Below are 26594 nucleotides of genomic sequence, written 5' to 3'. Positions count from 1 at the left end.
TATCTAAGGATCTACAAAAACCGAAAATTCACTGGATCGCTGCTCCTGTGGCTTGGAGCCAGCTGCAAAATGGGCTGAATCTCAGAGAGCTGGTTTATTTAAACCGACTCAAAGCGACTCTCAATGACTTTGAAACAGGCCGCTGTGTCTGTAAATGCTTTGGCTGATCTTGTTGTATGATTGTGTTGTGATTGTGTGGTTTAAATTGCCTGTAACTGTGCTGATACCTATCTTGGGCCAGGACTCCCTTGACAAATAGATTTGTAATCTCAATAAGAGCCTATCCTGGTCAAATAAATAAATACAATTAAAACAGGGATGATTTCCTCAAAACACTTAACACAATTCCCATAACCACACTACAAGTGCAAAACACCTCATATATCCTGGAAAGCACTGACATCGAAAATACACAAGCATTTATCAAAATCTAACTTTTGTACTTAATTGTACACACTTCATTCATATTATCAGATTTGTTTTCTACCCAACTACACACTGTTGTTGTTTGTGGAATCATTTATTGAAAAATGAATCTGAACTTTTCGATCTGTTACGATTATAAACTGAAGCGATATAAAAATGAGGCATTAACTGAGTTTTAAACATCGGCATATCCGGTCATAGTCCGGTAATTACCTGCTAACGGAAACTCTGCTACACAACTCTTATCATTATTATTGAAACATGACCGGTAAGTTTAAAATTTGTCCGGTAAAATTAATTCTTTCCGGACATTTGACCGGCAAGAAAAAATCCTAGCGGTAACCCTGATACAGAAATGAATATTCAAAACGTGTTGCATGGTTTTTATGATGATGCAGAAATGGAAAAACAAATGTGTGTTTTTGGCCACAGCTGACCTTAAATTGACAGAACCTTTTTCTACATATTGGAATGACCCTTCAGTATAATCAGAGCCTCCTTTTTTTATACACAAATAAAATACTTTAAATGTTAAAATGTACTAATAAGAATAAAGTATTGAACCAAGCCGTGCAATAGGTAGACTGTAATGTTCCTCATAGTATTGAGTGGAAATTCATAATATTTCCTATTTGCTTTGTTTACAGTACCATCACCGGCTGATGAAACATTTAGAAGAGGTGGAAATAAAGAAGCATTGTGCTTTTAGTTATGCTTTAATTGATTGGACTGCAGGTCAGCTTTACATGTTCAAGACATACTGGTGTTCAACTGGAATATTGCTTAGCAGGGTGAATCAGTTCATTGATTAAATATGAAAGTGAATCAGAAGTGTTGAAACATCTTCAAAACACTGATTTCATCGAGGCCTGACATCCTGGTAGAAGTGACATCCTGACCTGATCATCATTCCATGGGGAGTGGGTCGGCGGAACAAACAAAGGGTTGACTTTCCAGACAACTTATGTCGTTGACCTTTTTGGTAGCTGTAGGTGAAAGATCATCACAAACAACACAGATTAGTTATCTGATGAATAAATGAAAAGACACTGAAATGAAAAGTAATAATGTATTTGTATGTCATGTTTTTTAGTAACAACTAAGGAATAATTAAAAATTCTCTTTAAAAGATTGTAAGCATAAATAACATATAATTGTTTATTTTTTACCTCCAAAGTTAATCTCCATGCAGTGTTCCTTTCCTCCATAGTTGTTTGGCTCCCCCTTGCCCCAGCTTCCGAAGTTGAACTTAAAGCCATCGCTCCACAGCCACACTCCCTCCTGACAGAAAAACATTAAAAGTCCTTTTCTGACTGATGTCTTCCTCTCAGGGTTCATAAACGAAAGGAAAAGATAGCCTGTATGTAGCCTGAGATAGTTTTTTTTCCATCTGGTCAGTGCCAGTGCATGGTAAGAAAACAATGTTAAGAGAGACTTTAATCAAACGACTAGCTACAATAAAATTGTCCGTGTTTGAGATTGGTCGAATGCTCCAAATACCACCCCTTTCATGTGAACGCGCACCTAACTAGATAGGACACGGCTGGCTTGAGCGATCCACTTGATAACCAGCGTCGTAGTACAGCTTAGCGAGAGCGCGTATGTTTTGGATTGGGCCAAGCGGCTAACTCAAACATATCCAGGTTAGGTTGAACCAGCTTCGTAGTACAGGCCTCTGGTCAGTGCCAGTGCATGGTAAGAAAACAATGTTAAGAGAGACTTTAATCAAACGACTAGCTACAATAAAATGGTAATGGTATGCCCCACATACCCCCACTTTCTTATCCGCAGTCTGCCTGTGGCTTGTACTACGAACCATGATTTGGGGTTAACTCTGGGTTTTCGGTCCTACAACACTGGTTCTCTTCTTACCGGGGTAGATCTCCATGGTAACTTGTGCTGAACACCTCCGGAGCAGGTTATGTTCAAGATAAGAGATCAACTCAGTGAAAGCACCGCCTGCTGACCAATCAGAGCTCAGTGTGGGGAGTTCAAGGCTAGAAGTCATATTACAGGATAAAGGAAATACAGTTTGGACTGCCGGATGCAGGGAAGAAGGCCAGCAATAAATCTCCAACACATTTAGTGTTGGAGATAGAATATCACCGCCAATCTATACATAAAAGCGCTGATTACATTTCGTTAAGAAATTTTTTATTTAAATGTCTTATAATTCCCCACAACATAAGTGACCGTAGCAAGTAATTCAGAGGAATGAGTACAGTCCACAACACTGTAAGGGCACGACCCAGATGTGTTGCGACTATTATTCATATCTGGTCAATATCATATATTCAATTGTCTGTGTCAGCTTCTTGAGCCGTCTGTTGCCGTGCAACACACCAGAGACGCTCACTGACAGTGCAGCATACTGTCTGCAGAAGTGTTATTTTGATACAGGTAACATACTTCTATGTTTGCAGCGAGAGATTTTAAGATATGAAAACGTTTTACAAAAGCACACTCATCCAGGTGCTGGACAGAAGAACATGAGAAACACGGAACAAATAAACTCTGCACATTAAATTATTCCTAGATGAGCGTTTTAATAATAAACCACCACTGTCTTTAAGATATGAAAATAAGCCTGCTTACCTGCTTATGAATTATGTTATTATATTTGTTTTTGAGGATGAATAACATGTTCTATTGTATTTGATAAAACTGGAATTAAACAACACATTAGGTTGACGAAACCTAAACGTTTTAATTTAAGCATTCACACAGCATTTCTTTTGTTGCTGTTCTGCCAGCACATTGCACCTGTTTCTTTATCCTCCATTTTGGGTTAAACTCATGCATGTATAAAGTTGAACCTTTTCATAGTTGTCTAACATAATGTTCATTGAAGTATGACGCTCCGCTGTCAGTACACTTGTCCCTGCGATTGGTAAAATGTTGCTGGCCCTTTCATGTGAACGAGCTCATAGCATGAGAAACCCTGGGTTGACTCGCTCAGCGAGATTATATCGTCAGGGTTAGTTAAGCCAGATAACTGAAAGATATTGAGGGTTTGTTGAACTGGCTTTGCAGTACAGGCCTCTGGTGTTGTGAGATTAAAAGGTAGTTTAAAGTTGTTAATCTGAGTTTTTTGTTGTAAAATAATTGCTTTTAATGGAGTTTACAGGCAAGTGAACATTCTCAGTGTGTTTGTAAAATGTTCACAAAGCCATTTAATCCATTGTTTATTTAGTTGTATTAACAAGTAGAGATTGAAGTAAATTAACTTTTTGTATGTCTTTGCAGTCCGACGGAGTCCCTAAACAGATGATCATGCGCACGAGTTAGCACCAGTGTGCAGAGGAGGTTGAGCACACAGGAGACCACCAGTTCATTGTCGTATTTCATACTCTGACTTCCTTTTAAGGACATTTTGCCCAAGGGTGTAGAGCTACTGCATGTGTTTAAGCACCGAAGTGCACCTTTGACGCGTGCGTTGACAATCAAGCATTGAATCTGAATGTATTAACATTGCCCAATATCAGAAATTAGGCTTGTCTCAGGGGACTTTACAGTGTTTACAGCATTTACAGGAATTCACACTCTCCACCATAGTCACGCTGCCTCTTGATGCAGCTGCAACTTCTAAAAAGTAATACATAAATCACTCACCTTGACAGCATCATGGCCTCCAACCCAAAACTGTAGATCTTTGCCTGTTGCTGTTCTAACCAACTGTCTGATGAAGTCGTATTCGGTGGTCGATTTGATAGAAGCCAGATTCCCTCCAAGGGCGAGGCAATCTGTCTATGGTGGGGAAACAAAGTCCAAGTACGGACAGACAAACAATGTTGTTTCAGAATCTGTTTTAGAGAATATGCCAAACATTAAGTGTTCCAGTTACTGCACTATAGCGTGGTGCAGTGACGAGTCCTAAAACCCGGAAGAGAGTCAGCATTTTACCACTTCCTGTTCCCTCAGAGCCAATGGGATTTCTCCATTGGATTTTGGAAAATGGCTCGAAATAAAGTCTGTAGTTGACACAAATTGAAGAGTTTTGTTCTACGACATTAAATACATCAGCAGTGACCCCACTGGTGATTTTTGCTTTGTTGTCGAGGGAAGCCATGCGCAGCTTACTTCCGGGTAAATACGTCATCCCTGCACCGCTCTATTGTTGTCATTTCAGTACCTCAGCACTAGCCCAGTTCATTGGCTGATTCTTGAAGATGAAACAGCGAGAGCCAAGCTGAGTCCAACCAGGGAGGCACTCACTGTAATCTACAATTGTCATATAAGAAAGACTTAATAAGAAATACTTAATTAATTGAGAGAGCAACAGAAGCAATGCATTCAGTACACAGATGCTGTCCAATAGGATGCCATCTTCATTTGGCTGCAGTCAGAAAGTGTTGGATGCTGTATTTTGACTCCATAATCAAATGAACCACCAACCCTTTTCCGTACCTTTTGCCTGTGGATGTAAAGAACACATTATTAGGAATGAGCAGGTTAGGATTCATAGTTTAGATAACGCTAGAAGCTTTGCTTTGGAAATAGTCTTACTAATTATTTATTCACTTATATTCCCTAAAGTAACTGTGTCTAAACTTTCATTTCTCTGTGATATTGATCTACAGTGGGCTGTACACATTCTTAACAAACTTGAGTCTCCATCCCCATTATTCATGTTTAGTGTTTATATTTCTATTAGACATTTATAGAGAAATTCTATTAATAACAATGTTATTTTATTTGTAATGAATGACTTCACTATTCTGCTTAGCTACACATAACACATATTACTTACATCTGCCTCCATCCACAGTCCACTGGTCAAACAGAGGAGCACGATGCAGTAGACAACAGATGCCATCTATGTAAAGATATGAAATGTTCAATTTAAAAGGTTTCAATGACTAAAGTACCTGGAGTAAAGTTTACCCTGCAGTGGACACAACTTCATACATTTGCATTCAATTTGTATTCATGACATATTGTATACAAGATGTATAGTCTAATGTTTACAGTTCTTATTTTTAAAACAAACTAAAGAACTAAACCCTTACCTTGCTGTGATGATCAGATGAAGTAGTACTTGCAGCTGCAGCAGGTGATTCGTGATAGTCTTGGAAGGGTTAGGGTTCTTTATATACCTCATCTAGAGTCTAGGCGGTATCCTGATTAGACGGTCTACACGTACACTTGAATGTCATTCATAATTACAAATTACATATTGACACACCCTTGATTAAATATTAGACTGTTTCAATAGAAGTGTTAAAAAACAATAACTGGCGCTCGCAGTGGACCAGGTTATGTGTTTTGGTGTAGCTACAATAGATGAAACTGTTCAAGGCACGGCACATTTATTTATATAGCTTATTTCAACGTGGCAATATGTGTGCTTCACAAAAAATGAAAAACAGTGAGAGCATTAAGATTATTGCGGCAGAAACACATTACAAAATGACATTTAAATATAAAAGAAATCAATCATGAAAAAAAACGACCGGTGGAAAAATCTAAAAGCAGTGTAAGATGTGAATAGTTGATTAAATCAAAGAATAACATATTTAATTGAAGAAGTGCTTTAAAAACCAGCCGTAGTATTTTGAAATGAATGTATTTGACAGACAGTGTAAAGACCTCAGAACTGGAGTCATGTGATCCACTTTCTTGGTGTTAGTGAGGACACCTAAATACATTTTTTAGTAAAACCTTCAAGAGTATCAAAATCCTGCTGAGAAAATCCTTTAATCTAAGATATATTCTTAAGGAGATAGTAGGCTGACTTTGTAATTGTCCTAATGTGACTGTTGAAATTCAGGTCCGAGTCCATGACTAGATTTCTGGCCTTTTCTGTTGTTTTTAACTTTGGCTCTAAGAACAATCATCTTAGTTTTATCTATTTATTAAAGAACGATCTGAGAAATCCAGTCATTGATTTGTTCAATGTACTTACTCAGTGCGTGAATTAGACCATAGCCCCCTGGTGAAATGGTTTTATAGATTTGTGTGTAACCTGCATGCAGAAACTAATGTTGTAGTTATATCTCTCACAGGCTCCGACTCTATGGGTACTACCCTCTCATGCAAGCATTCACCTACTGAGATTTCTATAGACGTAGCCGGCCCCGGGGCGGGCTTACCTGAATGCGTGCGCATCTCACTTCCCTATAAAAGGAGGCCTCGCCTCCTGACCACCATCCTTTACTCTTCAGCGAGCGGAGGTGATAGCCTAGCACTGAGTCCGAGATGTATTATTTGAGAGAAAGGAACAAAGTAAACGAGTAATTTTTGAAATCATGCCCTGGATTAAATAGCGGGCGTCGATCCCCACCACCTCTGCTTCGAGTGTGCCAGGATATGGCCGAGGCGGTGCAATTCACGTTCACCATTCCTTCCGGGTCCGGCGTCCGTGGAAGTCCACCGCCCAGGGCTGTACTCTCCCTGGATGATGATCATGGCGGCGGGTGTGTGGGCTACTCGCTCATTGCTAGAGATGCCCCCGCCTCACAAGGTCAGAGCGATTATTGGGCCGCAAGGCCGAATAAGTAGCTTGGTCCACGGGCCTTGCCCCAGGCCTCGGTGGCTTCACATGATATAGGGGCGACCCTACTTCATCACAGGCCGCCGCCGCTGCCTGCCGTGTGATGTCCCTGGGATATCACACCGCATGGCACTTTCCAAAGAGGACCGTGTTGATCTCCTGGGAGCCCCCGTGTTTACGGAAGGGCTCTTTGGATCGATCTCCTTGCTCACGGGATAAGGAGTAATCGCAGCGTGGCTGCTTCTTGCCCACCCCCAGAGGAAGAAACACTGTCATACACTCCCCGCCTCTGCTGTAAACCCCAGTATAGGGAGCCAGCAGGTGGGTATGTGCACGTGAGTGGGATAAACCGAGTGCTGTCAAAGCACTGTGCGGGTTCAAGAGACGCCAATGCCGGCGTGCTGTTGTCAGAAAACACACCTTGCCTGGTATAATAGCTCCGATTAATGCATTTCACCGGTGAATGGGAAATACAGCGTTAATACGTGGGCGCGCGGCCCTCGTCAGAGTGGCCGCGGTGCGTTCAGGAACCTCCGCAGGAGAACGGTGGTTTACGTTTGTAAACTCTAGTTCTGGAGTGGTGTGTGTGTGGGAAAATGCATTCAGTAAACACGGTTGCATTTATCCCAGAGTAAGAGTCATCTCTCTCCACAATTCCACTTTTCCCCCATAATGTCCGTTTCAAAGAGAGGGCATTGTGACGGCGCGCGCGGCCCCCCTCCCCTGAGGGCGGGCCGCGGTGCGTTCAAAGAACTCAGTAGAGAGAAGAGTCACCGCTGCAGACGAGAGAGAGCAGCGTGACGGTGAGACGAAGGGAGAGGTGCCGGCACGGAGATCCCATGCCCGCGGTGCCCTCCACCTCTTCGGCCCACCCCGTGGAACCGGCGTGTCGGCACTCACGGGGACGGGCTGCCCAGCCCCGGCAGGCTCCGCAGCAGCAGAGAGCGGCCGGGTGGTGTGCTCCGTCTTTACGGAGCTGTCTGGCGGAGAGGGCGAATCCCGCCTCCTCCCTGTACAATGCACAGATCACTACGTTTTCTAAATAAAAATGAGGTTGATCTGTATCCAAATCTAGGTGTCTTTTGTTTTCACAAATGCTACACTTACACACAATGTTAACCGTACAAATTCCCCATTCGCTGCCCCAGCTGTAGCTCCTGTAAAGGAGGTGACTAGTGGGCATGCGTAGATGAGAGGGATGAACCGCAGGGAGTGCTATCTAAAGGAAAGCGCTATGCGGTTACAGGGACATTATGGCCGGCGTATTGCTGTCAGAGAACACACTACGCCTAGAGCAAAGACTCCAGTTAATGCAGTTTACCGTAGTGGTAAAGGCTGCATTATGGCGGAGCCCGCTCACACAAGAGCGCGTGGCGGTGCGTTCAGGGACCTTAGTAAAAACACACTACGCCTATAAAAACTCAGATTAATGCTGTTTACCGTAGTGGTGAGAACAGCATTATGGTGGAGCGCGCGCAAGAGCGTGAGGCGGTGCGTTCAGGTACCTCAGTAAATAATCGGCCCTTTCTGTGTCGACCCTCCATGGGCAAATCTTCCATTCATGGAGAGTTTTGCGACGGAACGGGTCACCAGAGAGTATCACAGCTTCATAGCTGCGGCCCCACAGCTGAGGGCTTGTCCATAAACACAATGTTATGGGGAATGGAAACTCAGCTGTGTACTAATAGGGTGGATGGACAGGTCGCTGAAACGGGGCTATTCACTCCAGTTTTGCAGCGTCCCACCTCCTTTTATGGGCATGCGAGAGGTAAATCTGTCCTCCCAGGAGGAGATGAGTTTCCTCTCATAAGAGATTCGGGCTCTGGTGCAGAAGCAGGCTGTGTCTGTTGTGCACCCTCAGCACAGAGAAAATGGTCTTTATTCCATGTACTTCCTGGTTTCAGGAAGACAGGGGAAGTCAGACCTATGCTAGATCTCCGCGGCCTGAATCGCGATTTTTCCTGCAGGAAATTCCGCATGGTAACTATGAAACAGTTACTGGGCTTGTGCAGCCAGGCGATTGGTTCACCACCATCGACCTGAAAGACGCGTACTTTCATGTAGAAATTGCTCCAGAGCACAGAAAGTATCTGCGTTTTGCCTTCCAGGGGATAGCCTACGAGTACAACAGGCTGCCGTTCGGTTATTCCCTATCCCCACGCACATTCAGCAAATGTGTGGCCACAGCGCTTTAACCGCTGCGCGCCCACGGCATGAGAGTTTTTCTTTTACCTAGACAACCTCATAGTCATGGCTGGGTCCCGGGAACAGGCAATGTTTTGCACAGCACGATTGATCACACACCTAACCAAATTAGGCTTTGCGATCAATTGGAAAAAGAGCACCCCCATACCTCACCAACAGGCGTTGTATTTGGGAGTGGTGCTCGATGCAGACGCGCTACGCGCCACCCTGTCAGAGAGCAGACGTGCGTCCCTTCTCCGGGCGGTGCACAGGCTGCGACAGGGGGCGACAGTGACAGCTTTAACTGTCATGCAGACTCTGGGTCTCATGGCGGCTGCTCACATTGTGGTCCCGCTGGGGTTACTACATATGCGCCGCCTGCAGAGGTGGTTCTCCAGCCTGCGTTTGGATCCCAAGAGGCACAAACGGCGGCTGGTGACCATCCCCCCCTCAGTGGAGGGCAACCTTCGGTTTTGGGGGTCCCCGGATCACCTCCGGAGGGGGTCTCCACTGGGACGGATGACCTCCTTCATCACAGTGTTCACGGACATCCAGAACAGGATGGGGAGGGACCTGCCTGAAGAGGGCTATAGGTGGGCGCTGGGCTCTACGGAGTCTCAACACAGCAACCTCCTAGAGCTACGGGCGGTAGTGTTAGTTCTCCGGCATTTCATGCCCCTAATTCAAGGGAGACATGTAATGGTCAGGAGCAACAACAGCACCACAGTGGCTTATATCAACAGGCAGGGCGGAGTCCGCTCCGCCCCCTTGTTGGCCACAGCGGAGAGGCTGTGGTTATGGGCTTCAGAGGTGGTGTTATCTCTGAGAGCCCTCCATATCCCGGGACTGGAGAACAGGGGGGCCGACCTCATGGCGAGGGGCGGCCCCCTGCCAGGCAAATGGATGCTTCACCCGGAGGTGGTGAAGCAGATCTGGGCCCAGTTCGGGAGAGCGCAAGTGGACCTGTTCGCCAGCCGGCACAACAGCCACTGTGCCCTGTGGTTCTCCATGGCCCTGAGCGACGACCCGCCTTTGGGGGTGGACGCGTTTGCACACGAGCCATGGCCAAGGAAGCTGCTATACGCCTTTCCACCGCTGCGTCTCATTCTCCCTCTCCTGGGGAGAGTGAGGCGAGAACGTCTGGCAGTCATTCTGGTGGCACCGGATCGCGTCGGGGCTCCGTGGTACTCAGAAATGACACAGATGAAGGTGGGCCAGCCCTGGGCGATTCCCCAGTTCTGGGGGGCGATGTCTCAAGAGGCAGGTGCAATCGGGGCGTTACCCACTCTGGGCCGTCCTCTTCAGGCTTGGCTCCTGAGAGGGACAGGCTGAGACAGGGTGGATTGTCTGACAGCGTTATTCAGTCTATCCAGGCAGCTAGAGCAGAATCCACCACAGCCTGTTACAGGCCAAAGTGGCTGAGATTCCAGCATTGGTGTGAGTAGCGGGGAATAGAGCCCCTATCTTGTGAGTTGGGCTCTATTTTATCCTTCTTACAGTTACTGGTGGACAGAGGGCTTGCTCATTCCACAGTGAAAGTGTATGCAGCAGCCATCTCGTCCTGTCATGAGGGATTCAACGGCAGGTCAGCCTTCTCTCATCCACTGATGTTGCGGTTGTTACAGGGGGTCAGGAGGCTGCGCCCTGTAGTGCACGCCTCCGCCCCACAGTGGGACCTGCCGCTGGTGCTTGAGGCTCTGGTCACGGAGCCTTTTGAGCCTTTTGAGCCATCTGACCCCCTCCCCGGGCGTAAATGCGCTTACATTTCTTCGGACCCCTGGAGGGTCGCAGGGTGATGTAATGCGCTCTGGGCCCTTACAGGGCTGAAGGGCTCCCCTCGCCTGCCTGGAGGCAGGAGGGGGAGAGCCCTCCATACTATAGTCCCTACACACTCTGCACAGGGTCAGTGGCTGAGTGGGGGGACATAGGGGGCACTTGCGTTCTCCCCGTGCTCTTTAGGGACTCAGGAGGGAGAGTGCACAGTGAACCCATACAGGGCTGCAGACTTTCCCTGTCTGCCTATGGGCAGACGTAGGGGAGTCCTCAGCACTATTTTTGAGCACACTTTTTTGCGAGGCAAGCGCGTCAGGGTGTGCTCTATCGGCCGCAGCCCGGACTTCTCCACGGTTACAACCGAGGGAGAGGTGGGTGAGGCGCAGTGGCTGCTAAAGCCGGTCAGGGACAGTGAGGTGGAACGGTGTGCTGGACGACAGTGCGTGCATACATCGGGGCTCCGCCCACTGTACCCATAGAGTCCAGTAGAGGGCGGAGCCTGTGAGAGATATAACGTCGGGTTACGTATTGTAACCCTTGTTATATAAACACAGGCGGAGCCCTCTACCTTGGGGGCACTGTCTGTCCTATACCGCTCGCTGAAGAGTGGTGTAGGATAGTGGTCAGGAGGCGAGGCCTCCTTTTATACGGAAGTGAGATGCGCATGCATTCAGGTAAGCCCGCCCCGGGGCCGGCTACGTCTATAGAAATCTCAGTAGGTGAATGCTTGCATGAGAGGGTAGTACCCATAGAGTCCAGTAGAGGGCTCCGCCTGTGTTTATATAACAAGGGTTACAATACGTAACCCAACGTTTCCCAATAGCCGCTTGTGAACGCAAAATCCCAGGAACTATCGGAACTAAACTGGAAAAGTACGGGGCAAAGTACTCCGGTGTGAAAGCGCCTATTATCTCAGCCAGTTGAAGCATGGAGATGTTAAAAAGAAGAGGTCCCAGGTTGCAGCCTTGAGGAACTCCGCATGTCATATCTGTCCAGTCAGAATTGTAGTTATCTATGGACACAAAGTGTTTCCTGTCCTTAAAATAAGATTCGGACTGATTTAGAACTGTTGCTGAAAGTCAGACCCAGACTGGTAGGTCACCCAACTAAGGGACAACACATGAGAAAGGGATCTGTAACCCCCAAATATGTTGCATGGTTCTCCAACTAGAGATGGAAGGTTTGATATGGGCCTATAATTGCTCATTAGTCCGGACCATAGATTGTTATATTTTTAAGAGTGGTTCAATGACTGCATTGTTCAGGGCCTGTCGAAATACACCTGAGTGAAGAGACATGTTGACTACCTGTGGTAGATCAGAATATAAGGTGATATTTGGAATTCATACTTTCTGAGGCTTTTTATTTTTAAATATAAGCATTATCATGAACTCCCTATTTGGTTACAGTGACTTTTTTAGGCTTTTATTTTGAAAAACATACCTGCTTCTTTTGTGTTTGTGAAGAAATCATGGCAATGTTAGTTTTATTAACCATTGGTTGACGAAAAGAGAGAGAGTCCAGCTCAACTCCATGGAGATGGAAGGTGTACCATTCGCCTCGAGGGTGCATGCCTCTTCTGCAGGCAGTGGAACAGGCATAAGAGGGTGTGTGTGGGGGCTGTTCAGGGCTGGACACCCACAACCATCCTACTTGGACCTGCAAAAAGAAATTTGCAAAGACTTCCAACCACAACCCCCCGGAATGTCTTCATCTTAACTACAACCTACCCAGGTAAGAGCCCACACAGTTTTAATGTTCAAATCCAGAACCCAGTATGTGCAGTTGAGTGGACGTGGAGAGTATGCACAGCCAACACACACTGATATTAACTACACACGTAGAACACCATATCAGCCACTGGAACCAGCCACCAGAAAGCTTACAAAACATTACTTCACACTTATCCAGGCCACACATCATAAATACATCACAGACCAAGCCATTGCCACACATATCTTCCCCCCAGGTATGCTAAGACAAGTCATCAGACTCTCTGCATTCATCAAACCATCTACCCCAACTGAGTACACACACACACAGATACATGCCAACACTATAAACTGGATGCATACGAACATGATCATACTGCAACAACACTACAAAAACACACTACACACACCCACACCCTCCCCATTTAACCCTTTAGCTTTCCAGATCGCAACAGGGTGGGCCAGAAAACGTTATGGCCCCAGGCTGATCCAGGAAACTTTAACCACGGTACAAAATTATTTGAACTCCTCCCCCTCTCACCTCCCCATCCCTTCTACCCCCCACCCCATCCGCGGCTTGTACCCCAACCTCATCCCCTACCCTGACCCTAAGTCATTCTGCCCTACTCAGGGCTCCTACTCTAACCTTGTCCTCAACCCCAAACCCCTCCAGGCCTCTCAGCAATCATTGAGAGAGCCTCCCCTTCCCCCTTATCCTAAGCCTAAAGGACTCATGTCTCCTCAACAGTCTTTGTGGAGCCCTCCCCTTCCCCCCAGCCCTAAACCTAAGGACCCCTCTCTCATTACTCCCATCCAGGAGTCTCCCCCCCTAGAAAACTTTATTCGTCCCAGAGGGGACATTTACATTTGTTCCAGCAGCAAAGAGCCAGAGACAGCTTCATGTTAACTAAGAAGCATGCATACAAACTAATATTAAAGATAACACATTTTAAAGATTACACAATTTACAAAATTCACATCCTGTAGCAGTTCTGCAGAGAACACATCTGAAAGGTTTCAACAACATCTGATCACATTTCATAAAGACTACATGCACACAAAGCTTTGGCACAGTTTCAATTACACCAGGCAGAGCTCCTTCAGAAGAGTTACAAATCAACGGGAGCATTTGATTGGATATTAAAGGTCTCCTATTATGCTATTTTTAGGCATATATTATGGGTCTCAGATATATACAAATATATAAAAAACCTGTCTATGAAGTGTTTTGCTCAAAATACCAAACAGATCATGCATTTTAGAAATCCCTCATTCCCCTCTGTTCCAGCTGTTAGAGAAACGCTGATTCTGGGTCCTTAGCTAGAAGAAAGAGGGGCAGCTTGTGCCTGCTCAGAATTCTCCGGAGATAAAGCTAAATGTGCCGTGATGAAACTCCATATCATGTTCCAAACCACATCAAGGATTCTCTCTGAAACAGTATGGAGCTCAAACTCTTTCTCTCTCTCAAGTTTACCACAAGGTGAGTTCCTTTTGATTTCCTGCTTCTTCACACATACTCTCTCCAGTACAGGTTAGCTCTGAGTGTTAGCATGCTAATGTAAACACAGACCATATTACTTCCAGAATACGTCTCTTTGTTTCTGACATCAACGTTTCTGATAGGGCCGTGGGTCCGCATTGCCGATATTACGTCATATCGGACGCAAATCTGGATCATCTCTGTTGTTTCCCCGTTTTTAGAGATGTGGGTACGGAGGAAAAGAGAGAGGGTTTTATTTTCTGACACTTTGTGAGTCTCCTGACACACCGGGGACACACCGGGGACACAACGGGGACACACCGGGGACACAACAGGGACACACCGGGGACACATGTTGATGTATAAAAGACATTAAGAAGAGCATTTTGCATGATAGGACACCTTTAACCCGTTAAGCCCGGCAACATCTTGCAAGAAACAGCGTCTGAGGGCTTCTTAACCTTTAACAAACTATGAATGTGTCATACCCACTTAACGGGAAGAAACTCAGCTACCTGACGATATGGACAATTTTTACCGAAACAAAACACAAGTCTAACGCCGAGCACTAAGCGAAAGAGTGCTAACTTACTTAGCACATAGCTCACGGTAGAAATATGTTATACTTCCTCGGATCTGCAAAAACTAGATACCACATGAACGCTGGGATTCCAAAGATTCTAGAGGTATGAGTATCATCACTCCACGCCCAAAACTCACGACAGCGAAGGCGAAACCAGACAACACACAATTTAGCTTTACGGGGCCAAAACGGCAAATACGTCTTACCGTTGCTGTTTTCTGATCAAAAGTTGTGTTCAATGCCATTAAAATGCATAAAAACGCTGCTGAAGGTTAATCCATAGGTTAATCCAATGTCTGTTGCCCCTTTCACACCGCCGCTTTTCCAGCTCCGGCTCGGAGCTGGAGCTGGAAAAGTACCGTTTTTTCCTGTTCACACCGCAGCGGCGCCGCGTCATAGCTCCGGAATGCGGTTCACTTCCAGCTCCAAAAAATTGTCGGTCTAGAGGCAAGAGCTTCGGAGCTATGACGCGGCGTCGCTTACGTCTCTCTTACGTCTCTCTTACGTCGAGGCGTGCAGGAAACTAAACCCACCTCCCCTGAACATGGGTCGACCAAACTTATAAAAAAAAACACACTTTATAAAGTCAGGCAACACTAACCAGGCTTCGTGTGATTCTGTTTATTTGTACCTTACTTTGACCATCCGTTCGCTGTTATTGATCATTGTGGAGAGCAGGCAGACGTTTTGTTTGTTATTATAGCAGCTATCGGATGGAATCAATACATGGGCTGCACAGGTTGTCATGTCCGACTATCACAAGTAGAATCATAATGAAAGATACGTGCCTGTAGAAAACGGCTTAGCAAGTAGTCAGTTTAGCTTCGGTTGCTATGCTAACATCACCCATGTTATACCAGAGAAACTTTCATAACAGCGTTGTGATGCCAAACAGCGTCAATTCAGACTGACACACATTCACTTAAGGGGAACTGGGGATATGTATCAGCTGCTTGTGTGACAGTCAGACAGTGAATACTTTAGTGCCGTGTGAGCTAACCCGGAGCTAACGGGAGAATAAACTCCCGTGGAAGAGCAGTCAGCACTGCAGCGGTCGGTAAATGCCGCTGAAACACATTAATAAACAATGAACCACGGCACTCTGGAGAAAAGTATAAGGTTGGAGAAGTCGTTATTTAATTTAATCTGGCTTCGTATGATTAAAAGCAACACGATCATCGACCCGACGCAGTCCCCCCCCCCCCGTTGTTGTTGTTGTGAGCTCCGTTGGGGAGAAAATCAGCGATGTAAACAGTGACGTCATGACGCAGCAGCGGCAGCTCTGGGCGGTGTGAACAGAGCGGGAGCTGAAAAGGGAAACCGGAGCTGAACCAGAAAAGCTCTCGCTAGGAGCTAGAAAGGGAAAAGCGCTGGTGTGAAAGCCGCATCTGTGTCACTTTGAAATGATTACTGATAATCCATCATAACATTTAGTCAATAAGAGTAGTTTTCATATTAGCTGCTATGAGAGCTACGAGAGTGTATGACAGCTTCCGGTTTTGGGCATTCTGGCTGTGTATCATTCACCAATGGTAATGTTTGGATGGATTTGAGGAACTTCCCCTCGATTCTATTGGCTCTATCGGTTAAAAATACCCCTTTCACACCAAGGCTTTTCCCCTTCTAGCTCCGTGCTAGAGCTTTTCTGGTTCAGAACCGGTTCTTCGGTTTAGCGCCGGCTCTTTTCACACCGCTCAGAGCCCGACTGGTGCTGCCGCTGCTGCGTCATGACGTCACAGTTTACGTCGCTGAGTTTCTCCCCAACGAAGTTCACAACAACAACAACGGGCCGGGGACTGCGTCGGGTCGATGATCGTGTTGCTTTTAATCATACGAAGCCAGATTAAATTAAATAACGACTTCTCCAACCTTATACTTTTCTCCAGAGTGCCGTGGTTCATTGTTTATTAATGTGTTTCAGCGGCATTTACCGAACGCTGCAGTGCTGACTGCTCTTCAACGGGAGTGTATTCTCCCGTTAGCTCCGGGTTAGCTCACACGGCTCTAAAGTATTCACTGTCTGACTGTCACACAAGCAGCTGATACATATCCCCAGTTCCCCTTAAGTGAATGTGTGTCAGTCTGAATTGACGCTGTTTGGTGTCAGTCTGAATTGACGCTGTTTGGCATCACAACGCTGTTATGAAAGTTTCTCTGGTATAACATGGGTGATGTTAGCATAGCAACCGAAGCTAAACTGACTACTTGCTAAGCCGTTTTCTACAGGCACTTTTTACCGGCGTATTTTTCATTATGATTCTACTTGTGATAGTCGGACATGACAACCTGTGCAGCCCATGTATTGATTCCATCCGATAGCTGCTATAATAACAAACAAAACGTCTGCCTGCTCTCCACAATGATCAATAACAGCGAACGGATGGTCAAAGTAAGGTACAAATAAACAGAATCACACGAAGCCTGGTTAGTGTTGCCTGACTTTATAAAGCGTGTTTTTTTTTTTACAAGTGTGTGGTTGCGTTCTAGTCACTTTGCTCAGCACTACTGCTGGTTACAACTTTTATTTGCCGTACTCGCCTTAACTGTTATCTCAGGTTAATCTCGCTCCCCTCCGACGTAAGCGGTTCTTGCTTCTACACGGACAACTTTTTGGTGCTCGAAACGAACCGGATTCCGGAGCTTAGAGGCTGCTCCGCTGCGGTGTGAACAGGAAAACCCGGTGCTTTTCAAGCACCAGCACCGAACCGGCCCCGAAACACCGTTGGTGTGAATGGGGTAAAAGAGGTGTCAATCATCAAAATCGACCGAGGGGGGCCAGAGATATGGAAAATGCACCTAAATGACCCCAGAAGCGGGTTCTCTTTTCTAAACCTCTCTAAAAAGGTCAAATTTCACTTGTTTTGCGTCCATATTGATACAGGGTACTTATTATATGTTATATTTTGGATTCCTAAAGCTTTTAGTCTACTATCCCATCAGTCACGGGTGGTTTTCCCCGCTGGAGGGGGCTCGGGGGCTCAAAAGGTTAACAGGTTAAAAGTATGGAGTAAAAGTAAACAGCATTTCTACGTAAGCCTATAATGTTGCGGAACATACATATATGTGTGTGGTCGTTCTAGTAGCTTTGCGGTGTTAGCTTTACTGTTTCTGTATCTAACTTCTGACACATCACAAGGATGACATTTCAGTGTCATTATAACAGCAGGTATATTGCCTTAAGTCAACTTGGGTGTGGAAGGATGTTCTAATGATCTGCTTTGACTGTGGCTTGGCACAGCCTTACTGTTCTCATTTGGATCACAGTGATGACTTTGTTACTCCCTCCAGGAATAGACATGTGGCCGAGGTCGATTAAAATACAGGGTTTATTTCCATGCATGACTAACCTAACGTGTGAGAACTGGGTTGAAAAACAGGAAAAATAGTAAACAATAAATATGTAATATTTGCATATGTATTTACTATCAATGCTGCCAAAGTATACAATAAATGACACACAGCTGACACATAGCATGTAGCATGTAGCACGTAGCACAATCTAACACATCATAGCATGTATACACACACTCATAACTTGCAGCTCAGACACACACAGCCTTGGTGCAACCAGCCTGGATTATATGAATGCATCGTTTCAGTGCCTTCATTCACTGGATACCGTCTACAAACCTCAAAACCTGGATGCACAACTGCAACCTACCTTGATGGTCTTCCCTGATCATGTGTAGACTGAAACACTGGCACAAACTAATATATGGCTACTCCTGGTGCTCTTCCTCCTTATCTAAGGATCTACGAAAACCGAAAATTCACTGGATCGCTGCTCCTGTGGCTTGGAGCCAGCTGCAAAATGGGCTGAATCTCAGAGAGCTGGTTTATTTAAACCGACTCAAAGCGACTCTCAATGACTTTGAAACAGGCCGCTGTGTCTGTAAATGCTTTGGCTGATCTTGTTGTATGATTGTGTTGCAGTGACGTGCGGTGAGGTTCATGGCTGGTGAGGCACTGACTCTTTCAGAGTCAGATTTACAAATATTATAGCCTATTTTGACCTTAATCGAAATATTCTGTTATTTTCAAAAGCTTTTTTAGTCTGATGCTATGATTAATTTTAAACAGACCGATCAACAAAAGGATCAAAATCTAAATATTGGATTGTTCTTTCTTAGTAAGATCCCATTTTCATTACAGTTGTGGTCTTACCTTGACTTGAAGATGAAGTCCATGCTATCCTTCTGGACAACAATCTCTATTACTGTTTTGTAAAAGTCCTCCTTATCTTCCTCTAGTTTCAAAAGTCTAGTTTGTTGTTTGCGGTAGAATAACAGTAGCAACAAGAACCTGTGGGCTCACGTGCGCCCCCTTCAGTGCGGCAGAGGTTATGGCTGCCTCTCTTGGTGCTTTTTTCATTGCCGTTGTACGATGAGACCAGCGAGCCTAAATATCATATACGTGAAATAAGTTATTTAGAGACTATGGATGGCGAGGATAAATGTAATAAAGGGATCTACAAACATTACATTGGTGACCTACAGTGAGATGGGAACAGGCATGCGCTTAGGGCCCGCTTTCCAGCCAGTTTCTGTGGGGTGACGCATTCTGAAGTGAGGCAGATCTCATCTGTGCCTCACCTCACCCCACAGTAAATGGCTTGAGCGCGCTCACAAAATAAGTGGCCGCGCTAAATTAGTGCCCGCGCTCCAGCAAGTTACTGTGGGCTTACGAGAGGCAGAGCACGTCCCTGCCTCACTTCTCATCGCTCCCGTAGCGGAGCTCGGCAAATTTGCTGATTTTGACTATAAAATGCGATTGGAATCATACAGAAATCACATTTACACAAGATCAGTGGAGACATTTTATTATTATTATTATTTAGTTTTTCTTTAATTGTTTTTCCGTTACATTGGAGTATGACAGGGGAGGCTCTGCCACTGACTGCACATCGCTGTTGTGTTGTGATTGTGTGGTTTAAATTGCCTGTAACTGTGCTGATACCTACTCCCTTGACAAATAGATTTGTAATCTCAATAAGAGCCTATCCTGGTCAAATAAATAAATACAATTAAAACAGGGATGATTTCCTCAAAACACTTAACACAATTCACATAACCACACTACAAGTGCAAAACACCTCATATATCCTGAAAAATAAAGCACTGAAATCAAAAATACACAAGCATTTATCAAAATCTAACTTTTGCACTTAATTGTACACACTTCATTCATATTATCAGATTTGTTTTCTACCCAACTACACACTCTTGTGCTCAATCAATAGCACGTTCATCTGTTGTGGACTTTGATCTGTACAGTATGTAGAGCATTCTTCAAAGACAGATTTTCTACAGAAGACTGTGCAGAAACACCATTTTATTAAGAAACCTTTTTATTTTTCTCCACTACTAATCAGCTCAATGTGAGTAAAACACATACAGCTAGAGTTGGGTGAACCATATTTGCCCTCTATCAAATACTGTAAATGGAAAAGAAAACTCAGAGGAAAACATTTACAGATATTCTTTTCTCCAATAAACTGACTTTCGGTTTGACCGCAGCACCTCATCGACATCAGACATGACATCTTCCCTTCTTGAGTGTCGTATCCAGCCCTGAACATGCCTGTTCCACTGCCTGCAGAAGAGGCATGCACCCTCGAGGCGAATGGTACACCTTCCATCTCCATGGAGTTGAGCTGGACTCTCTCTCTTTTCGTCAACCAATGGTTAATAAAACTAACATTGCCATGATTTCTTCACAAACACAAAAGAAGCAGGTATGTCTTTCAAAATAAAAGCCTAAAAAAGTCACTGTAACCAAATAGGGAGTTTATGATAATGCTTATATTTAAAAATAAAAAGCCTCAGAAAGTATGAATTCCAAATATCACCTTATATTCTGATCTACCACAGGTAGTAAACATGTCTCTTCACTCAGGTGTATTTCAACAGGCCCTGAACAATGCAGTCATTGAACCACTCTTAAAAATATAACAATCTATGGTCTGGACTAATGAGCAATTATAGGCCCATATCAAACCTTCCATCTCTAGTTGGAGAACCATGCAACATATTTGGGGGTTACAGATCCCTTTCTCATGTGCTGTCCCTTAGTTGGGTGACCTACCAGTCTGGGTCTGACTTTCAGCAACAGTTCTAAATCAGTCTGAATCTTATTTTAAGGACAGGAAACACTTTGTGTCCATAGATAACTACTCTTCTGACTGGTCAGATATGACATGCGGAGTTCCTCAAGGCTGCAACCTGGGACCTCTTCTTTTCAACATCTCCATGCTTCAACTGGCTGAGATAATAGGCGCTTTCACACCGGAGTACTTTTCCCCGTACTTTTCCAATTTAGTTCCGATAGTTCCTGGGATTTTGCGTTCACAAGCGGCTATTGAAAAACTACAACATTAGTTTCTGCATGCAGGTTACACACAAATCTATAAAACCATTTCACCAGGGGGCTATGGTCTAATTCACGCACTGAGTAAGTACATTGAACAAATCAATGACTGGATTTCTCAGATATTTCTTTAATTAAACACAGATAAAACTAAGATGATTGTTCTTAGAGCCAAAGTTAAAAACAACAGAAAAGGCCAGAAATCTAGTCATGGACTCGGACCTGAATTTCAACAGTCACATTAGGACAATTACAAAGTCAGCCTACTATCTCCTTAAGAATATATCTTAGATTAAAGGATTTTCTCAACAGGATTTTGATACTCTTGAAGGTTTTACTAAAAAATGTATTTAGGTGTCCTCACTAACACCAAGAAAGTGGATCACATGACTCCAGTTCTGAGGTCTTTACACTGTCTGTCAAATACATTCATTTCAAAATACTACAGCTGGTTTTTAAAGCACTTCTTCAATTAAATATGTTATTCTTTGATTTAATCAACTATTCACATCTTACACTGCTTTTAGATTTTTCCACCGGTCGTTTTTTTTCATGATTGATTTCTTTTATATTTAAATGTCATTTTGTAATGTGTTTCTGCCGCAATAATCTTAATGCTCTCACTGTTTTTCATTTTTTGTGAAGCACACATATTGCCACGTTGAAATAAGCTATATAAATAAATGTGCCGTGCCTTGAACAGTTTCATCTATTGTAGCTACACCAAAACACATAACCTGGTCCACTGCGAGCGCCAGTTATTGTTTTTTAACACTTCTATTGAAACAGTCTAATATTTAATCAAGGGTGTGTCAATATGTAATTTGTAATTATGAATGACATTCAAGTGTACGTGTAGACCGTCTAATCAGGATACCGCCTAGACTCTAGATGAGGTATATAAAGAACCCTAACCCTTCCAAGACTATCACGAATCACCTGCTGCAGCTGCAAGTACTACTTCATCTGATCATCACAGCAAGGTAAGGGTTTAGTTCTTTAGTTTGTTTTAAAAATAAGAACTGTAAACATTAGACTATACACTATACTTGTAAACAATATGTCATGGATACAAATTGAATGCAAATGTATGAAGTTGTGTCCACTGCAGGGTAAACTTTACTCCAGGTACTTTAGTAATTGAAACCTTTTAAATTGAACATTTCATATCTTTACATAGATGGCATCTGTTGTCTACTGCATCGTGCTCCTCTGTTTGACCAGTGGACTGTGGATGGAGGCAGATGTAAGTAATATGTGTTATGTGTAGCTAAGCAGAATAGTGAAGTCATTCATTACAAATAAAATAACATTGTTATTAATAGAATTTCTCTATAAATGTCTAATAGAAATATAAACACTAAACATGAATAATGGGGATGGAGACTCAAGTTTGTTAAGAATGTGTACAGCCCACTGTAGATCAATATCACAGAGAAATGAAAGTTTAGACACAGTTACTTTAGGGAATATAAGTGAATAAATAATTAGTAAAACTATTTCCAAAGCAAAGCTTCTAGCGTTATCTAAACTATGAATCCTAACCTGCTCATTCCTAATAATGTGTTCTTTACATCCACAGGCAAAAGCTAAGGAAAAGGGTTGGTGGTTCATTTGATTATGGAGTCAAAATACAGCATCCAACACTTTCTGACTGCAGCCAAATGAAGATGGCATCCTATTGGACAGCATCTGTGTACTGAATGCATTGCTTCTGTTGCTCTCTCAATTAATTAAGTATTTCTTATTAAGTCTTTCTTATATGACAATTGTAGATTGCAGTGAGTGCCTCCCTGGTTGGACTCAGCTTGGCTCTCGCTGTTTCATCTTCAAGAATCAGCCAATGAACTGGGCTAGTGCTGAGGTACTGAAATGACAACAATAGAGCGGTGCAGGGATGACGTATTTACCCGGAAGTAAGCTGCGCATGGCTTCCCTCGACAACAAAGCAAAAATCACCAGTGGGGTCACTGCTGATGTATTTAATGTCGTAGAACAAAACTCTTCAATTTGTGTCAACTACAGACTTTATTTCGAGCCATTTTCCAAAATCCAATGGAGAAATCCCATTGGCTCTGAGGGAACAGGAAGTGGTAAAATGCTGACTCTCTTCCGGGTTTTAGGACTCGTCACTGCACCACGCTATAGTGCAGTAACTGGAACACTTAATGTTTGGCATATTCTCTAAAACAGATTCTGAAACAACATTGTTTGTCTGTCCGTACTTGGACTTTGTTTCCCCACCATAGACAGATTGCCTCGCCCTTGGAGGGAATCTGGCTTCTATCAAATCGACCACCGAATACGACTTCATCAGACAGTTGGTTAGAACAGCAACAGGCAAAGATCTACAGTTTTGGGTTGGAGGCCATGATGCTGTCATGGTGAGTGATTTATGTATTACTTTTTAGAAGTTGCAGCTGCATCAAGAGGCAGCGTGACTATGGTGGAGAGTGTGAATTCCTGTAAATGCTGTAAACACTGTAAAGTCCCCTGAGACAAGCCTAATTTCTGATATTGGGCAATGTTAATACATTCAGATTCAATGCTTGATTGTCAACGCACGCGTCAAAGGTGCACTTCGGTGCTTAAAAACATGCAGTAGCTCTACACCCTTGGGCAAAATGTCCTTAAAAGGAAGTCAGAGTATGAAATACGACAATGAACTGGTGGTCTCCTGTGTGCTCAACCTCCTCTGCACACTGGTGCTAACTCGTGCGCATGATCATCTGTTTAGGGACTCCATAGGACTGCAAAGACATACAAAAAGTTAATTTACTTCAATCTCTACTTGTTAATACAACTAAATAAACAATGGATTAAATGGCTTTGTGAACATTTTACAAACACACTGAGAATGTTCACTTGCCTGTAAACTCCATTAAAAGCAATTATTTTACAACAAAAAACTCAGATTAACAACTTTAAACTACCTTTTAATCTCACAACACCAGAGGCCTGTACTGCAAAGCCAGTTCAACAAACCCTCAATATCTTTCAGTTATCTGGCTTAACTAACCCTGACGATATAATCTCGCTGAGCGAGTCAACCCAGGGTTTCTCATGCTATGAGCTCGTTCACATGAAAGGGCCAGCAACATTTTACCAATCGCAGGGACAAGTGTACTGACAGCAGAGCGTCATACTTCAATGAACATTAAACTATTATGTTAGACAACTATGAAAAGGTTCAACTTTATACATGCATGAGTTTAACCCAAAATGGAGGATAAAGAAACAGGTGCAATGTGCTGGCAGAACAGCAACAAAAGAAATGCTGTGTGAATGCTTAAATTAAAACGTTTAGGTTTCGTCAACCTAATGTGTTGTTTAATTCCAGTTTTGTCAAATACAATAGAACATGTTATTCATCCTCAAAAACAAATATAATAACATAATTCATAAGCAGGTAAGCAGGCTTATTTTCATATCTTAAAGACAGTGGTGGTTTATTATTAAACGCTCATCTAGGAATAATTTAATGTGCAGAGTTTATTTGTTCCGTGTTTCTCATGTTCTTCTGTCCAGCACCTGGATGAGTGTGCTTTTGTATCTTAAAATCTCTCACTGCAAACATAGAAGTATGTTACCTGTATCAAAATAACACTTCTGCAGACAGTATGCTGCACTGTCAGTGAGCGTCTCTGGTGTGTTGCACGGCAACAGACGGCTCAAGAAGCTGACACAGACAATTGAATATATGATATTGACCAGATATGAATAATAGTCGCAACACATCTGGGTCGTGTTGTGGACTGTACGCATTCCTCTGAATTACTTGCTACGGTTACTTATGTTGTGGGGAATTATAAGACATTTAAATAAAAATGTTCTTAACGAAATGTAATCAGCGCTTTTATGTATAGATTGGCAGTGATATTCTATTAATTTACATGTGTTGGAGATTTATTGCTGGCCTTCTTCCCTGCATCCGGCAGTCCAAACTGTATTTCCTTTATCCTGTAATATGACTTCTAGCCTTGAACTCCCCACACTGAGCTCTGATTGGTCAGCAGGCGGTGCTTTCACTGAGTTGATCTCTTATCTTGAACATAACCTGCTCCGGAGGTGTTCAGCACAAGTTACCATGGAGATCTACCCCGGTAAGAAGAGAACCAGTGTTGTAGGACCGAAAACCCAGAGTTAACCCCAAATCATGGTTCGTAGTACAAGCCACAGGCAGACTGCAGATAAGAAAGAGGGGGTATGTGGGGCATACCATTACCATTTTATTGTAGCTAGTCGTTTGATTAAAGTCTCTCTTAACATTGTTTTCTTACCATGCACTGGCACTGACCAGATGGGAAAAAACGATCTCAGGCTACATACAGGCTATCTTTTCCTTTTGTTTATGAACCCTGAGAGGAAGACATCAGTCAGAAAAGGACTTTTAATGTTTTTCTGTCAGGAGGGAGTGTGGCTGTGGAGCGATGGCTTTAAGTTCAACTTCGAAAGCTGGGGCAAGGGGGAGCCAAACAACTATGGAGGAAAGGAACACTGCATGGAGATTAACTTTGGAGGTAAAAAATAAACAATTATATGTTATTTATGCTTACAATCTTTTAAAGAGAATTTTAAAAATATTTTAATTATTCCTTTTTAAGTTGTTACTAAAAAACATGACATACAAATACATTATTACTTTTCATTTCAGTGTCTTTTCATTTATTCATCAGATAACTAATCTGTGTTGTTTGTGATGATCTTTCACCTACAGCTACCAAAAAGGTCAACGACATAGGTTGTCTGGAAAGTCAACCCTTTGTTTGTTCCGCCGACCCACCCCCCATGGAATGATGATCAGGTCAGGATGTCACTTCTACCAGGATGTCAGGCCTCGATGAAATCAGTGTTTTGAAGATGTTTCAACACTTCTGATTCACTTTCATATTTAATCAATGAACTGATTCACCCTGCTAAGCAATATTCCAGTTGAACACCAGTATGTCTTGAACATGTAAAGCTGACCTGCAGTCCAATCAATTAAAGCATAACTAAAAGCACAATGCTTCTTTATTTCCACCTCTTCTAAATGTTTCATCAGCCGGTGACGGTAAACAAAGCAAATAGGAAATAAGTAGTATTACCAATGCCCCTTCAATCACATTAGTATGCACAAAAAGTGACAGGTCACACCTGCCCTATCAGTACTACTACTTATGCTAAGTCCCGCCCCCTAATTATGTTAATGAGCCCCTTTGTTCGAGGTGTTATCACATGTAGGTGTGATATTCCCCCATTGTAGTAGATCCTTTGTTGTGTAATCTAATTAGCCTTTGATGTCTGATCCCTTTGTTGTCTATCCTTTGATGTGAGGGGTGAGGTGTTTGTGACATGTAGGTGTGATATCCCCTGTTGTAGTAGATCCTGTGTTGTATAATCTAATTAGCCTTTGATGTCTGCCCCCTTTGTTGTCTAATCTAATTACCCTTGATGTCTATCCTTTGATGTGAGGGGTGAGGTGTTTGTAACATGTAGGTGTGAACTCCCCATTGTAGTAGATCCTTTGTTGTCTAATCTAATTAGACCCTTTGATGTCTGTCCTTTGATGTAAGGTGGGAGGTGTTATAACATGTA

At 43.6% G+C, this 26594-nt stretch overlaps 2 protein-coding genes across 3 annotated transcripts; one reads left to right on the top strand and one right to left on the bottom strand.

Moving 5' to 3' along the window:
• Positions 1–1123: 1123 nt before the first annotated feature.
• LOC117479874 (galactose-specific lectin nattectin-like) lies at positions 1124–5546 on the bottom strand. 2 transcript variants are annotated; one of them, XM_034126978.1, is made up of 7 exons: positions 5436–5546; positions 5177–5242; positions 4822–4840; positions 4559–4647; positions 4039–4173; positions 1596–1707; positions 1124–1412 (listed from the first exon to the last, which is right to left on the bottom strand). In XM_034126978.1, exons 2-7 carry the CDS (start codon positions 5240–5242, stop codon positions 1333–1335), a joined length of 501 nt encoding a protein of 166 aa, XP_033982869.1. In that variant the 5' UTR covers positions 5436–5546; the 3' UTR covers positions 1124–1332. The 2 variants fall into 2 exon arrangements, with proteins under 2 accessions (XP_033982869.1, XP_033982870.1); XM_034126979.1 differs by having other exon boundaries at positions 4834–4840.
• A 16343-nt stretch (positions 5547–21889) lies between these two features.
• On the top strand, positions 21890–26023 carry LOC117479872 (galactose-specific lectin nattectin-like). Its single transcript, XM_034126975.1, has 7 exons — positions 21890–22000; positions 22198–22263; positions 22600–22618; positions 22793–22881; positions 23267–23401; positions 25426–25537; positions 25735–26023. Exons 2-7 carry the CDS (start codon positions 22198–22200, stop codon positions 25812–25814), a joined length of 501 nt encoding a protein of 166 aa, XP_033982866.1. The 5' UTR covers positions 21890–22000; the 3' UTR covers positions 25815–26023.
• Positions 26024–26594: the final 571 nt, after the last annotated feature.

This window comes from Trematomus bernacchii, unplaced genomic scaffold (genome assembly GCF_902827165.1).
Source record: "Trematomus bernacchii unplaced genomic scaffold, fTreBer1.1, whole genome shotgun sequence".
Classification (NCBI taxonomy): Eukaryota; Metazoa; Chordata; class Actinopteri; order Perciformes; family Nototheniidae; genus Trematomus; species Trematomus bernacchii.
Note: the sequence above shows the minus strand (reverse complement) of the source record. Positions and strands in the feature narration are given on the sequence as shown.

Bases quoted from the DNA above. Each gene is read 5' to 3' on its own strand.
- LOC117479874 (XM_034126978.1), bottom strand. From the start codon at position 5,242: ATGGCATCTGTTGTCTACTGCATCGTGCTCCTCTGTTTGACCAGTGGA. The intron at 4,174-4,558 runs GTACTGAAATGA...TCCCCACCATAG, and splicing joins TGAACTGGGCTAGTGCTGAG to ACAGATTGCCTCGCCCTTGG. The intron at 1,413-1,595 runs GTAAAAAATAAA...TTTCACCTACAG, and splicing joins CATGGAGATTAACTTTGGAG to CTACCAAAAAGGTCAACGAC.
- LOC117479872 (XM_034126975.1), top strand. From the start codon at position 22,198: ATGGCATCTGTTGTCTACTGCATCGTGCTCCTCTGTTTGACCAGTGGA. The intron at 22,882-23,266 runs GTACTGAAATGA...TCCCCACCATAG, and splicing joins TGAACTGGGCTAGTGCTGAG to ACAGATTGCCTCGCCCTTGG. The intron at 23,402-25,425 runs GTGAGTGATTTA...TTTTTCTGTCAG, and splicing joins GAGGCCATGATGCTGTCATG to GAGGGAGTGTGGCTGTGGAG.